Source organism: Polypterus senegalus, chromosome 14 (genome assembly GCF_016835505.1).
Source record: "Polypterus senegalus isolate Bchr_013 chromosome 14, ASM1683550v1, whole genome shotgun sequence".
Lineage (NCBI taxonomy): Eukaryota > Metazoa > Chordata > Cladistia > Polypteriformes > Polypteridae > Polypterus > Polypterus senegalus.
In genome coordinates, this window is record NC_053167.1 from 95,676,981 (window position 1) to 95,693,612 (window position 16,632).

General features: G+C 40.6%; 1 protein-coding gene across 1 annotated transcript in view; it reads left to right on the forward strand.

Annotated features, from left to right (window-relative positions):
• Positions 1 to 16,230, forward strand: part of st6galnac3 (ST6 (alpha-N-acetyl-neuraminyl-2,3-beta-galactosyl-1,3)-N-acetylgalactosaminide alpha-2,6-sialyltransferase 3) — a 647,630-nt gene extending 631,400 nt beyond the window's left edge. The window contains exon 5 of the mRNA XM_039735008.1: positions 10,451 to 16,230. Within this exon, the coding sequence (XP_039590942.1) occupies positions 10,451 to 10,640 (190 nt within the window). The 3' untranslated portion in view covers positions 10,641 to 16,230. The remainder of the gene's footprint in view (positions 1 to 10,450) is intronic.
• The last annotated feature ends 402 nt before the right edge of the window (positions 16,231 to 16,632 follow it).

A 16,632-nucleotide genomic window follows, 5' to 3' on the forward strand; every position in this document is an offset into this window, starting at 1 on the left:
AAGATGTTAATTATTTTTACTCATTTTTTTATTTTATTATTTGGAAATAGCAGAATTTGCACATTATTTTATATTTTTGTCTGTCTTATTACAACATGTCTTAAAAATAAATCATTTATTATGTTCAAACAGTTACTCAGTACTTGAGTAGTCTTTACACCAAGTACTTTTTTACTCTTACTTGAGTAAGTTTTGGTGGACTACTTTTTACTTCGACTTGAGTAATATTATTTTTAAGTAACGCTGCTCTTACTTGAGTACAATTTTGGCTACTCTACCCACCTCTGAATATGATGATAAGCCACAACGTTATAACAACAGGTTGATACTATAGAACAGGCTGCATCATTTTCAGTCTCACAGTTTTTATCATTTTCTACTGTCCATCATAAGGACCTAAAGCCAAAACAGCATATTTGATTCTTCAGAGTAGTTTGTAGTACCCGAAGCAATGCACAAGAACACTTCACAAGATTTCCACCATCTTCTGATCAATTGCCCTGCATCTTCCCTTCCTAGCGGGCTCTCACTTCTGCCGCCAAGGGCCCAAGACAGTGATAGGTGGGGAGTTGGACTGGGGTGGTACACCTGTCATACTGTAACATAGATGTTCTAAGTTGGGTTCAGAGAGGAAAGAAACCTCTCGTGGAGCAGTGGAGGATTCTTCTTGTGTTAGCTTTCTTGCTTATGTGTGCAGTACTTTCCTAAGTTAGGCCCTTTGCTGTGTCATCTCCAACTTTATACGGAAAAGCATTACTGTTTGAGGCACAAGAGTTTAGATGCTGAAGTTCCCTTCTTGATGTAAATGCCTACTTCTCAGCCATTTCAGTTCACTGACCAAGAGCTTGGCTTGGCGAAGAAAGACTGTCAGTTTCAGATCCACAATGAGAAAGAGGCTGTCAGTTCTCAGCCCCCAAAGACAGAGCAGCTCATCAGCTATTTAGTTTTAGGGAAAAGTTTCAGAAGTTCATTTTGTGGAGTGAGAGCAGAATTTTCCCCTGGGTTAGAGTGCCTTGAGACCGTCTTCAGGGAATTCACTGAGAGTATCCAGAGAATATGCTCACTTGGGATGAATGAGTGCAAATAGTTTATAGTTTAGAAAAGTGGAACCTCTCCTGACTGGATTAAAGTTACTTCCTGTTACAAAATCCGGCCTGCTCATAGGTGAGTTATTCTGTCCATCCTAGTTGTCACATCTTTGTTCTTGCTTGAGTCTATTTTGGGCCTTCTAACTCAAGAAGTTGGCATGCAATCACTTAGTTTGTAATGTAAGAGGGGCAAGACGCAGCTGGATGTTTGCTAAATCTGTTGCCTTAACAGACCTGGTGTCCCGCTAAAGCTCATTAGAATGGGCAGCGCCCACTTTGTCCTACAATTAGAAAAGTGTGCAACGTTATTTATAATAAACTCTAATTTGCTTATGCAAAAATGTTTATTGTAATAAATCCTGCTTAGGCTAAAGTTGCTCAAAGGACATGCACACGTAATAAATATTCAAGTCTCTAAAACGTCAATTCCATGTGTTTTGAATACTGTGTGTTAAATGTTTTAAGCAGTAATATAGCAGAAAACATTTGCAATGCAGATAATGACTTCGTCTAGCTATATCAAATACATGAACGGGTAAAAGGAAAAATTAAAAAGCAACATTGAAACATCTAGAGGCAAAATTTTAACACAAAGAGTCTAAAATTATCATCTTCATCACAAAGTACAGAAAAGGCCACATTTCAGCATCAGTTAAACGTTAATCCAAGGGCCAAAAACCATCAATAATGCATTTTTCTTTTTCTTTGTTTGTTTGTCTGTCCTTTTCTCCAGTTTGCAGCTAGTAGGGGCTGGTGGCCTCGGAACCCCTGCAGATTTTGGGGTTTTTTTCTCCAGCCCTCTGTGTTTTTTTTGTTTGTTTGTTTTTTCTGTAATCCTGGCATCAGATCTTACTTTATTCTTTGTTACTTAGTATGGCCTAATCTTATTTTTATATTTTCTTTTCTTTCTTCATCTTGTAAAGCACTTTGAGCAACATCATTTGTATGAACATGTGTTATATAAATAAATGTTGTTGTTGTAAACACTAACATTAAATCTTGGGTATTATGCAGGGCTCCTCAGTCCTGGAAGGCCACAGTGGCTGCACAGTTTCATTCCAGTTGGTTTCTTATAAGGCCATTAGTGCCACTTATTTTAGTTAAGATTCACAACTCCTGATTGTGTATTTTAGTCAGGCATATGCCTACTTTTATTTCCTTTCTGTTTTCTTGACCACCCACCATGTAGCAATCAGCTGCAAGTGATAAGAAAACCAAAACCTCACAAACTAGTTTGTGTGGCCATCAGGAATGATTTGTTTTAATAAAAATATATGAGAGGAAAAAAACAAACAAAGAAATACTAATCAGCTCTGGACCACACACATTTTAATGATTTTTAAAAAGAGTCTGTATAATATTAAACTCCTTAGCATTACATTTTATCTCAGAAATACACGTAAAAAGCTTTGCATGTTGTGGCTGTATTAAATCTCATCTTTGGTCTCGTCGATGCGAGATGGACGTCTGAAGTGGAGCTCCGCTAGCAGTGGTGCTATTTTTCATATTATTTGCTTATTATTCTGAGATATCCTGTATTTATTCAACCCGAGAGGGACCGCTACAGTATATGTAAACACATATAAACATGGCCAACAAGAAGGGGGTCCAAAGAATCAAGACTAAAGCTACATCCAAGCTGCATCAGCAAGCCCTAGTTCGAGATACGGCCTCAGAGACAGACCTGGATCAGATGGGCGTAAAGTACAGACTCCTCGGGACCACGGTCCGCTACATCGCCGGCTGAGAGCGAAAAGGGGAGCGAAGGTGCGATCGTGTGCAGATGTGGATAGCTCACCGATTGGAGAGGATTACCTGAAACTGGAAAAGGCCGGAGGTCCGCTGCTTCAGTTACGCAATTACGCTGGACTGGAGCAGCAGGGACACCGCTTCAGCAGAGTCTGCTGCTTCATCTACGTACAAGAAGGCACATTTGAGCTATCTGAACTGAAAGTGTTGCTCGCTGAGCTCACGCAAGATATAAAGGAAAGCGAGAAGGCTAATGAGAAAGCAACGGCAAAGGCACATGAGAGACTGAACAGGAATTAAAACAGGAGATGAAACAGGCTAATGAATGTCTGCGACAGGAAATCCAACAGGCAAATGAAAGGCTGCTGACAGGAATTCCAACAGGCAAATGAAAGGCTGCCAAGAAGTACAACTTGAACTTCGACAGGTGCTGGGTAAAATTGAAGAGCGCATTGAGAAAACTCGTTAAACTGAGCACGCTTGGATCAATTGAGCATCTTAGTGAGACACTCACGAATCGGATCGAAATAGTCTAGCGCAAATCCAGGAAAAAGTAACAGTGAATCGCGTCCTCGAAGATACAAATGGACTTTAAGGGGAAGTGCATTTAACAATGAAGCCAAGAAGCACTTCTTTACTCAAAATAATTGTGGGAATCTGAAATAAACTACTGAGTCATGAAGTTGAAGCAGAAACCTTGACAACCTTGAAGAAGTATCTGAATGAGATATGGGGACAGCTGAACTGGTAGCTAAACAAACAAGCTGGAGAGGCTGAATGGTCTCCTCTTCGTTTTCAGATTTCTTATGTTCTATAGAAAATCTGTAGACTCATCTAAAAAAGGCTTCTGCGAAGGAAAGGGGGTGAAATTCTACAGTCCAAGATTAATAGAACACTAGTAGGGGAAGGCAAAATTACAAAAATAAAAAACAAACACCAACAGCAACAAAGATAAATAAAGGCCTGGTGTGATTTGGTTTAGCCTTCACATCAACAAGAGCTGACATTACACTGAGGGTGTATGTATACCTGTGATATCCACTGGGTACTATATGTATACACATACCGGGATTTTGGAAAGCTTAATTAAACTTTAATAAATAATGTTAAGTCATTTCCCTGTAATTTAAATCATGATTATGTGGGAAGCATTGAGACATTTCTGAGTTAAAGTGAAGGCTGATTTGTCTAACTGAGTTGTGCCCATGTTTAAATTAAAAGTACTCTTTAAATTAAAAGTACAAGTGTCACTTCCTAAGATAGCTGAACACGGACCTGCTAGTGCCGGCCATGTGCTGGATGACACTGTGTGCTTTAATTAAGGAGGACTTCAGATGTCACTGTGTCTCCTCAGCCAGCACTGACATGGTGCTCATCTCTTGGACTTGTTTCCCCTCAATGAACATAAGAAATTGATAAATGAAGTCAAAATTTCCTGAGAGATTTTTTTTTTCTTGCATAAGGGCCAAAAATGTCTCTTTTTAATTAAAATCATTCATTTTGATTTGATGAAATGTTGAGCTCTTGTTATCATCAACCGTAGCCCTGCCTGTTTATTTTTTTTTTACAAATCCTTCATGTTCGCAGACCCACCAGTCACTCACCAAAGGGCATCGGCAAGTTCTTTTTTGACTATTTTGTTAGTTAATTTTAACATCAATGCAATATGCTTGGTAAAACACCTTAAACGTACTACTGTTATGTATGAAGCACGCCTTCTAATGATCATATTGCTGTCTCCTTTATCCTTTCAAACAGGGGAGGGGAAGAGCAGCAAAGAGTGTAACAAAGCGGAAGATAAAGAAGTTAAAGGGCTCGCTGAGAGTGACCTGCGCCAGGGGCGGTCATAAGCTCAAACATTTTGGAAGTGTTCCTCTTTGTGTAATTTAAACTTTCTCTAAATTTGAGTAGTACAATGCATAATTTGCACTATAATAGAAGGATTCTGATTTGAGCTGAATAACAGATTGATTTAATAATCTGTAGCAGTGTACATCACGGCTAATGAGTCTTCTTTAAACTGTGCTGTTTCATTTAGTGTTATCCCAAAAATAGGTAGTAATGGTGGAATTTTGTAGTAGTCTTGACGCTGTCTAGGTAAAATATGGTGCCGCCATACTATTTGGGACAAAGGTACATTTTTCCTTGATTTACCCATCTGCTCCACAATTTAAAATACAAACTACTCCTTATGTGCACATTGCAGTCACTAATTTAAGGGATTTGTGTACATTTCAGTCAGTGTAGAAATGCCAACACTTTTTTATATGTGGTCCCCAGTAGAGCAGAGCACCAGTCATCAAACGCAATAAACAAATAAAGAGTCAACGTCAAACTAAAACTTGCCCGAGTGCTAAGTAACTTAAATGATTTGGAACCATTCAATGATTTCACTGAGGATTTAGTAGGGCTGGGCGATAAGGCCTGTAAATAATTTTGTGATATTTTAGGCTGTTTCGCAATACTCAATAGATATCTCAGTATTTTTGAATTCTTCCCCAATGCTTGATTTCATTTGATTCATGCAGTCACTCTAATGTGATGATTCTAGTCGTCCCTGCTGGCTACAACAGGTCTGTACTAATCCTTCATGTTTATATTCATTAGTGGTTTCTATTGGAAACATTTTAAACTTGTATACAAAAGACGGGGAAATCTCAAGCAAGTTAGATTGAACAAAACTGTATTCAAATTTTGTAACTGGACACAAGAAACATTTCAAAACAAAATTAATTAAAGTGCAGTTTTTGTGCATAATGTTCGTTGTGACAAACCACTCTGCAGAACAATAGTCACATTACATTAATTGTAATATGATCAGAGGTGGGTAGTAACGAGTTACATTTACACTGTTACATTTACTTGAGTAACTTTTTAAAAAAATTGTACTTCTAAGAGTAGTTTTACTGCACCATACTTTTTACTTTTACTTGAGTACATTTGTGAAGAAGAAACGCTACTCTTACTCTGCTACATTGGGCAACACTCGACTCGTTACCTTTTTCTATTTACACATTAAACTATATTTTTGCAAGTGAGAAGTTGCCAGTAGATCTACTGCATGACTGTTTCACCAATCAGACGTAGCCATGCAGTCACTTGACCACACACAAACTTCCTGCGTCTTGCAGCCTGTGAGAGACTTTTTAGTCATGCGGGGCTCCTGTTCACTGCTAAACGGTCACAGCTTCACTGCAAGAACCAGATCGTCGTTCCCAAGCCTGCCTTTCATTTCTTTTAACCTCATGTCTTTTCTCCTTTTCTTTGATTCCTTCTTCTTCTTTGTGCTGACCCGTATATAAACACTCCCGTCTCCGTGGGCCTTAATCACACGCCGCAGGAAGCCACTAAATCAATTGAGAATGATCGGACCCACACGTGCAGTTGCGACTCGCTCCAACTACCTCATTAACTCCCGGCGGTCGTACAATTGCGCCAACGGAGAGTGACACGGCTTTATGTATTTGTACCCGCTACACCACAAAGTGCATATGCAGTATTATACTGTCAGTGTACAGGATATCTCGTCACTGTAAGTAGTTTGCACCGTTCAAACATATATGTTACCTACTGTAGGTATCGGCTTCAAAAGCTTTGTTGTGAAAAACTGAGATTTGGAACTTTGTGTTATTTGTGCATCTTTATTTTGTAGAGATGTTAATTATTTTTACTCATTTTTTTATTTTATTATTTGGAAATAGCAGAATTTGCACATTATTTTATATTTTTGTCTGTCTTATTACAACATGTCTTAAAAATAAATCATTTATTATGTTCAAACAGTTACTCAGTACTTGAGTAGTCTTTACACCAAGTACTTTTTTACTCTTACTTGAGTAAGTTTTTGGTGGACTACTTTTTACTTCGACTTGAGTAATATTATTTTTAAGTAACGCTGCTTTTACTTGAGTACAATTTTTGGCTACTCTACCCACCTCTGAATATGATGATAAGCCACAACGTTATAACAACAGGTTGATACTATAGAACAGGCTGCATCATTTTCAGTCTCACAGTTTTTATCATTTTCTACTGTCCATCATAAGGACCTAAAGCCAAAACAGCATATTTGATTCTTCAGAGTAGTTTGTAGTACCCGAAGCAATGCACAAGAACACTTCACAAGATTTCCACCATCTTCTGATCAATTGCCCTGCATCTTCCCTTCCTAGCGGGGCTCTCACTTCTGCCGTCAAGGGCCCGAAGACAGTGATAGGTGGGGAGTTGGACTGGGGTGCTACACCTGTCATACTGTAACACAGATGTTCTAAGTTGGGTTCAGAGAGGAAAGAAACCTCTCGTGGAGCAGTGGAGGATTCTTCTTGTGTTAGCTTTCTTGCTTATGTGTGCAGTACTTTCCTAAGTTAGGCCCTTTGCTGTGTCATCTCCAACTTTATACGGAAAAGCATTACTGTTTGAGGCACAAGAGTTTAGATGCTGAAGTTCCCTTCTTGATGTAAATGCCTACTTCTCAGCCATTTCAGTTCACTGACCAAGAGCTTGGCTTGGCGAAGAAAGACTGTCAGTTTCAGATCCACAATGAGAAAGAGGTTGTCAGTTCTCAGCCCCCCAAAGACAGAGCAGCTCATCAGCTTTTTAATTTTAGGGAAAAGTTTCAGAAGGTCATTTTGTGGAGTGAGAGCACAATTTTCACCTGGGTTAGAGTGGCTTGAGACCGTCTTCAGGGAATTCACTGAGAGTATCCAGAGAATATGCTCACTTGGGATGAATGAGTTCAAATAGTTTATAGTTTAGAAAAGTGGAACCTCTCCTGACTGGATTAAAGTTACTTCCTTTTACAAAATCTGGGCCTGCTCATAGGCGAGTTATTCTGTCCATCCTAGTTGTCACATCTTTGTTCTTGCTTGAGTCCATTTTGGGCCTTCTAACTCAAGAAGTTGGCAATGCAATCACTTAGTTTGTAATGTAAGAGGGGCAAGACGCAGCTGGATGTTTGCTAAATCTGTTGCCTTAACAGACCTGGTGTCCCGCTAAAGCTCATTAGAATGGGCAGCGCCCACTTTGTCCTACAATTAGAAAAGTGTGCAACGTTATTTATAATAAACTCCAATTTGCTTATGCAAAAAATGTTTATTGTAATAAATCCTGCTTAGGCTAAAGTTGCTCAAAGGATATGGACATGTAATAAATATTCAAGTCTCTAAAAACGTCAATTCCATGTGTTTTGAATACTGTGTGTTAAATGTTTTTAAGCAGTAATATAGCAGAAAACATTTACAATGTAGATAATGACTTCGTCTATGTATATCAAATACATGAACGGGTAAAAGGAAAAATTAAAAAGCAACATTGAAACATCTAGAGGCAAAATTTTAACACAAAGAGTCTAAAATTATCATCTTCATCACAAAGTACAGAAAAGGCCACATTTCAGCATCAGTTAAACGTTTAATCCAAGGGCCAAAAACCATCAATAATGCCTTTTTCTTTTTCTTTTGTTTGTTTGTCTGTCCTTTTCTCCAGTTTGAAGCTAGTAGGGGCCGAGTGGTCTCATGGCCTCGGAACCCCTGCAGATTTTTTTTTCTCCAGCCCTCTGTGTTTTTGTTTTTTTTTTGTTTGTTTGTTTTTTCTGTAATCCTGGCATCAGATCTTACTTTATTCTTTGTTACTTAGTATGGCCTAATCTTATTTTTATATTTTCTTTTCTTTCTTCATCTTGTAAAGCACTTTGAGCAACATCATTTGCATGAACATGTGCTATATAAATAAATGTTGTTGTTGTAAACACTACCATTAAATCTTGGGTATTATGCAGGGCTCCTCAGTCCTGGAAGGCCACAGTGGCTGCACAGTTTCATTCCAGTTGGTTTCTTATAAGGCCATTAGTGCCACTTATTTTAGTTAAGATTCACCACTCCTGATTGTGTATTTTTAGTCAGGCATATGCCTACTTTTTATTTCCTTTCTGTTTTCTTGACCACCCACCATGTAGCAATCAGCTGCAAGTGATAAGAAAACCAAAACCTCACAAACTAGTTTGTGTGGCCATCAGGAATGATTTGTTTTAATAAAAATATATGAGAGGAAAAAAACAAACAAAGAAATACTAATCAGCTCTGGACCACACACATTTTAATGATTTTTTAAAAAAGAGTCTGTATAATATTAAACTCCTTAGCATTACATTTTATCTCAGAAATACACGTAAAAAGCTTTGCATGTTGTGGCTGTATTAAATCTCATCTTTGTAGTTTTTGTATTTTGCACATTTTACTGTAGAAAGTCAGAAGTGTACAAAGTATTAAATAATAATAATAATAATATGAGCAGCACACTGCACACGTGTGTGACGCCTGAAGACAGATTCACTTCGTCGTCACTGCTGATGACGACGTCACAAGACGCCATTATGAGGCTAGGACAGTGTTTCTCAAATAGTGGGGCGCACCCCCCCCCGGCTCCGTCAAAGGGGGCGCGTTTGACCTCGGGGAACATGCTTTTTATTTTCTTTTAAATTTTTTTTGAATTTAGAATGCACTTTAAATCTTTTCTGTTACATTTAATAAAGCTATTCTTTGTTGTAAATTGGTCCATATTTCTTTCTTTTTTTATTCTCTTATACGTTAATAAGGATACAGTGTTATGCAGAGGTGTACTTATAACAATTTTATAGACAAATGATACTATTTATAGTCGCGCGGGGGGCGAGATGTTTTCTTCTTCCTAGGGGGGGCATGACAGAAAATAATTGAGAAGCACTGGGCTAGGAGAAGACGTGTCTACACCGTTTCCTGGGTAACACTCGGGCCTGACACGCCTACACCGTTGCCCGAGTAACACTCAGCACTAACACTGTTGGTACTTTACAGCCGAGTAAACCTCGGGTCTTACGTGTGACACGTCTGTAATGTTGCTTGAGTGGCACTCGGGACTTACACTTTTAGCACTGCTTTTATAGCCCAACTGATGCTCGGGTGTAATGCTAAGGAGGTTTTTAAAAAGATCCTACAAGTCATTTATTAAAGAGCAGAATTTGTTTACAGTACAAGAGTTTATGAGCACGTACTGACACAGCGCATTGCCGCACTCACCGCACGATAAACCAACTCAGGATCCCAGATTAGGTCCTAAGTGCAGGTGACACCTCAGCACTACCCCAGTTCAGACGGAATGGAACAGCGTGAGGTTTTTTATGGCGGATTCTGCCACCATTTTGCCCTACAGGTTGGAGGGCCTACATGCAGGTTAACATCATACCCAGGATGGAGCAATTGTAGGTTAAGGGCCTTGGTCAGGGGCCCAACAGAGGAGAGTCTCCTTTGGCATTTATGGGATTCGAACCGGCCACCTTCTGATTACCAGTGCAGATCCCTACCTCAGAGCCACCACTCCATCCACTGCACTACCTTTACAGTAAGGACTGGCTTATATTTAAGTCATTTTATTTCTGTTGCAACCAAATCTTGCAGTCACTGTGGCCCTGCAGGGCCAAGGCTGAGAAACCCTGCAATAACGGGTAAATGAAAAAATGGGGTCCATGTCAAAGAGAATCTACAAATAAAAAAAGCAAGCGATAATAATACAATGAAGAAATAATCCTGGAGTTTATCAGTAGAGCCTTTTTAACCAGATGTTTCTCTGTCTCCCCGCAGGAGTGAAGGCTACCCCAATGTCCCGTACCACTACTATGAAGCTGGCGGCAGAGATGAATGTGCGGAGTACCTGCTACATGAGAGCGCTCCTTATGGAGGTCACCGCTTTATTACGGAAAAAGCTGTCTTTGCAAAATGGGCCAAAACCCATTCAATTCACTTCTCACACCCTTCGTGGTCGGTCTTATGACACCAGCCTTCTGGAAGGTCAAGAAAATCACTGATAATTTGGTTTGGATTTTTTTGCCTAAGTCCAAGATTCCCAGAAATGTTTGCCAATGTAATGTTCATTTAACTGTACCATTTTTTTTACTACTGTTTGAATAATGTGATCTACACGTCTGATGCCGTCTTCTGGTTCATAAGACACAGCAATCCAGAAAGTGGATACTTTTTAAGGAGTTTCCACTATAATAATGAATGTCAAACAAGCCTCAAAGCAAGGATATGCAACCCGCTCAGTACTAAAAAATATCTAATTTAAAATGCTGTATACAATCAAGAATCTCAAAGTAATTCACTGAGTTCCTATTGGTTTTAATGTTGCTGCTTTTCGTTTTTTTATCAATACTCATTTGTATGTGAACTTTTGGTACAAATCAAATGCATGTTTAGTTTTATTTTTTTTTTTAATGATGTTGTATGTAATCTGGGCAAAGCAATATTTTAACAACTTATAACAGTTTCTGAAATTGTGATAAAAATAGAGGCTAAAAAAAAAACAATTCAGAAATTATTTCTGAAATGACTGTGATGTGCAGTAGCCACTGTATATAAATGTGGTGGTTACTGAGACCCTGACCACTGAAGATGTTGCACGTCATATCACTGTAAAAAAAATGCCCTAATGGTGATTCGTCTTGTGGTGCACCAGACACTGGCAGCGAGGACTGCCAGTCAAAAGAGGCAATGCTTTTGGAAGATGGCTATTTTAGCTACTCAGTGTCTGGCACAACAATCACACGCCTTCATAGCTATCACGCATCACTACTTAAGCAATGGCTACATATCTGAACTCTTGGCACAATGTTGTACTTCTGGATGTGCCAATACCTGAGTGCCCGCTGCTCTGTCCTAGAGCAAGGACATACCTAATGCACACGTATATTTTCAGTATTCTCAATTGTTGGTCAGTAAAATCGAAGGTGATCGTCCTTCATTAAGTGTGTATCGCAGAACTGACCTAATGTTTCGAGAAGCTGCTGCTGTCCCACTGTCAAGTCTGCCATCAGTGTATTAACAGTATGACCTGCTCTTCTGTATAATGAAGGCCTAAGAATCAGATGAAGGTGCAGTCATGGAATATCCCCAAATGGCTGTGAACAGTGCAAGGTGATGTATGGTGTAGAAAAGCGTTAAAGGATACCAGGCAAGCTGCCCGCTGCCCACATTTCCAGATATCTGGCCCTTTCAGTTTGATATCCAGCATGGTTGTTTGGCTATAGTGAAACCGTTATCCAAATTTAGGTGTACAGTTGGCTAACTGACAGATGTTTTCTGGCTACATTCTCATCTTTAAGGCCTTGTCAGGTTTTCACCTTGTGCTTCATCTTTCATGTTTCATGGCCAGTGTGACCTAAACTGTGATTTCTTCGACTCACAGTGAACTGTTTCACCTGTACTGTGTGGTCGGATGCACACCACCATAGCTTAGTATCAACTCACTCTTCTCGTCTTTAACGTTGTTGCTTCTTCCACCACTGATAACTTAATGGTGCTTGTTTTCAGTTACCATCCTACTTGTAACTTTTCAGATTGTTCTTTTGAAACAGCGGCCAAAAATTGAGTTTGTATGCACTAAGTGTGGCATTCTTGGGTAAACAGCCAGTCTCAGTATTCTTAACATCACTTTGATTACATGAAGGAGCTGAAGCAAAGGAAACAAAACAAGAAATCAGCCCTGGTATGAGCACCACTCCATTGCAGGCCACACTCTCATGCTCACTTGTACAGGTTCATGTTAGAGTCACCAGTCACTGGGACGTGGGTGGAAACTGGAGAAACTGGAAAAACCAGTCCAGTATCAGAAAAAGGGGCAGACTCTGTGAGAGAATCACCATGCTGGGATGTGCCCAGAACTCCATATACGTAGTTGAGACCACAGCGCTAAACACTCTGACATTAGGAAACCTTACAGCTTTAATTATCTTCCTCATTTTATTAATAATTTAAAGGAATTTTTAATGAAAAATGAAACCTAAAATAACAGAACATTGTCAGATCCGCTTAATCTAATTCAGGGTCATGGAAGACCAGAGCTTTATCCCAGCCATATCAGGAACCAAGTGGGAACCGGCCAATCTATTACAGCCGGGATGTAACGGTATGGAAAGAAACGCAGCAACACTTTTCTTTTGTTCCACCATTGTGGTGCTGTGGATAGCGTTGTGTGCCACCCGTTATCACTTCAGCTCCTCACTACTGTGTTTCCATCTTCTCCTGGTTTCTTTTGGGGACTCCATTTTTGGTGTCACAGTCCAAATCCCTGCTGAATGGCACACTGTCTCACTGTGCATGAATGGACCCAGGGATGAATTGCACCTTCTGGGATCTGGAGGAGCAGCGGCTGTATTTAGAGGTCCTCCAAAATTCTTAAGCTCATGCATTGTAAACTCAGGAACTTGGCTGAGAAACCTTATATTGGCCTTTGGAACCCATAATCATAAAACTCCAGCAACTGGCCTCATCACCATATCAAAATGCGCTGCTCAGGCTCACATTCCTCTTGTGTGGCGTCCTGCAGTATGTCTTAATCCTTATTTAATTCACAGCAACTCTGCCTCAGTGATCGTGAAAGTAAAACTCGATGCCAACCCTGCCCGTGGCTTCACATTCGAAAGTCACACATACGTTAACCTCGAAGCCGTACATCCCAAGAAATGAGCTGCCACTTCAGGCTCTCTGCATTTCTGGCTTACGTCCCCAAAATATCAGGGACTCACTGATTTGTCAAATGTCATCCTGAAAGAGTTCACAATCTGAGAGCGCATCATCACAGCCACACGGGCATCTTTCAGAGGAGCCATACGTTTATGGAGATAGTGAGGCCTCATGAAGCAACATGGATTTTTTTGACAGTCACAAATTAAAATCGATATTGTGATTGATGAAGAAGAATGAGTTCATTTCGCTTCTAACACATTTCTTATAGGTATTAATGGAAAAGTAGAGCAAAGTTGAAAGGCTAACTGTTGGCCTTAACCTTTTCGAGTCGCATCATTTTTTATTCTTTACTTCAGTGGCTGCCTTGTCTGGTAGCTGTGGCCATTCACCTCTGCTCAATGGATAATGAGTGAGACGTTCTTATCGGCAACATCATGCAGGGGCTACTCCTGGTGTGTGACGGGAGCGGAGCCGTCATCGTTTTACGCTGATCTCTGCCCATATCGACATTTGACTGGGTCTGCTTGTGCGTTTAACACTTGTTAGTGAGAATCTGAAATAACGTGTGTCTTGTAGATTGAAGCTCTGCCTTGTTGATGTAAATCCTAATTACAGCAGACAGCGCCGTCTTCAGAAACTCTTCAGGCACCCAGCTCTTTTACGACACACGGTTTACTTCCACTCTTCTCTGAGAAGGGATATGAGGTGCCTGACAACTGTGAATTGGAATGAATGGGTTTGCAAAATTGATATGTGGATGGATACAACATAAGGTACAAGTAAGGACAGAAACTGCGTGTTTTAGAGAAACAACTGAATGAACCGCTCAGAGAATAATCAGCAGAGCTCCACACCTCACGGCTCAGCTGTCAGTGGTAATGCATTTTGTTTTTTCTAATATGCCTTATTGATTTTCCAACAATATCAATCTTCCATTCTTTCTGTAAACTGTCATTCCCAAATGCACATTAAAGAGGATAGTTAATGGACGATAATAGCCTGACATCTGCATGTGTCATTTGAACCATTCGTATCTGCGTCACCTTCCAGAACTTTGCACATCTTCTCTAATATGGTTGTGCGTTTTCATAACTTAAATGTTTCTGCAGTTTTTTTTTTACTTCATAGAGAAGTGCATGGCAGCTGTCTACATAAAGTAACATTGTCAGAGCTGTCAACTCTAATTCAGTATCATGGGACAGATGTATATTGTTGTCGACCTACAGTAATGCAAGTGCAAATGAAATGTTGGGGAATAACAGGAAGAAACAAAATAACAGGAGAACGATGACGCTATAATAAAGAGTAATCAGCCATCACTTAGGGGGAAATGTGCTCAAAAGAGAGGTCAGGCTGGAGCTCCATGTCTCCTCCTGAATGAGACACTTCCTTCCGGGCGCAGCCTGCTTTTAGAGCTCGTGGACCGCTAGGGGTGGGGGGGTCACTTGCCTTCATTGGGTGTCTTTTCGGAGCTCTGGGTGGTAAAAGAGACAGGACAGCTAGCAGTTGCGCCCCCTGGTGTCCCAGGGTGGTAGTGATTACCTTTGATGAGCGCAGGAGGTTACTCTCTGACACTCGTGCATGACAATATATACAAACATTTTATATACATACATACATAAACTATATTTTGGGTTTTTTTTCCAAGTAACATTAATAAAGAAAAAATACATCAGTTTCGGACTACGTGAACAAATCTGTGATCAGTAAGTCAGGCAGTTTTTGTTTAGTTTTGCAAACAGTAACACTTAAGTTTAGGTAGTGCAAACATGCATCTATTACTCATTTCCTGTTATGTTAGAAGATTTTAACAAACACTTCTTTGGGTCTCCAGTAACATTTAGAAATCATCAGTAAAGTGTTTCTTCACCTCTCCGAAGTGAGCGACTAACAAAGGTTCACTTTGGAGGGGTCTGAGGTGGCTGAACTGAGACACATTTCTCTTGATACTCCATATTTAGCATAAGACCAGTAAAACCTTCACATTAACAAGTCATTTTATCATCATGTCAATAAGCCGCACTACTCGGAGATGAATAACCGATCTACTGGTGTTTTAGAAGTGTTACAAAGACCAAAAGAGGCCCGTGTTGAGGTCTTGTTACATAAGAGTAAAGGAGGAGTAGATGCACGTGTGTAGTACCTAAACTAATGTGTTACTTTAAAAACTTCTGAATCTTATATAAGCCGACTACAGACAACTTTTGTAAATGCTTATTTGACTCATCAGCAGATGTCGACTATTTATGACAGCAGAGTCTGAAGACTTGTGATCTTCCCCCATCTCTGCCAGACATTTTCGAGGTTCACCCAGGATGACCATCTTGTCCCTTCACGGGGGTGACAGGAGCAGACATTTTTCCATCCTGATGCCAGACTCTTATGACACTCAAGAGAGACGGTGAGCTTATTCTATCCCGACATCACAGGATAATTTAAAACATAAATTCTGGGTTTGGGTTCTGACCCCATTCCAGGTGCTGCCTGTGTTGCATTAGCATGTTCTCCCATATCGTCCTGGTTCCTTCTCCAGTTATTCCAGTTTTCTTGCCACATTCCCATGACGCACAGGTTTGATTAGGCCCTGACTCCAGATTGCCACAGTGTTAGTGAGTGTGCCCTGCGATGGCCTGGTGGTTCAGTTTAGTTCGCTCAATCTGTGTTTGGTGTGGTGCTCCTCATTTACGTCCAGACTGCACTAGCTATGAAACACGGCAGTAAACACACACAGTGAAGCAGAATGAGTCTCACTCATTAACATAAACTCATTTTGACAACATAAAAGCTGGTTAACATTAAAACTGCCGCAATAGGCTGATGATTAGTGCTGCCGCCTCGCAGTTAGGAGACCCGGGTTCGCTTCCTGGGTCCTCCCTGCGTGAAGTTTGCATGTTCTCCCCGTGTCTGCATGGGTTTCCTCCCACAGTCCAAAGACATGCAGGGTAGGTGCATTGGCCCTAGTGTGTGTGCTTGGTGTGTGCCGTGCGGTGGGCTGGCACCCTGCCTGGGGTTTGTTTCCTGCCTTGCACCCTGTGTTGGCTGGGATTGGCTCCAGCAGACCCCCGTGACCCTGTGTTAGGATATAGCGGGATGGATAATGGATGGATATGCCGATGATGGAGGAGAAGCAAAACAAAAACTCCAGTCAGCAGCGTTGCTGGCCAGGTGGGTCCATGGTCAGCTCTAACGGACAGCAGGCCAGCCTGAATGATTATTTTTCACGCAGTCCTGCTGAGATCTGCCCCCTCACGGTGTCCCTGTAATGGAGTGAGCAGCCCGCTCTGGTGTCCTGGAGGACC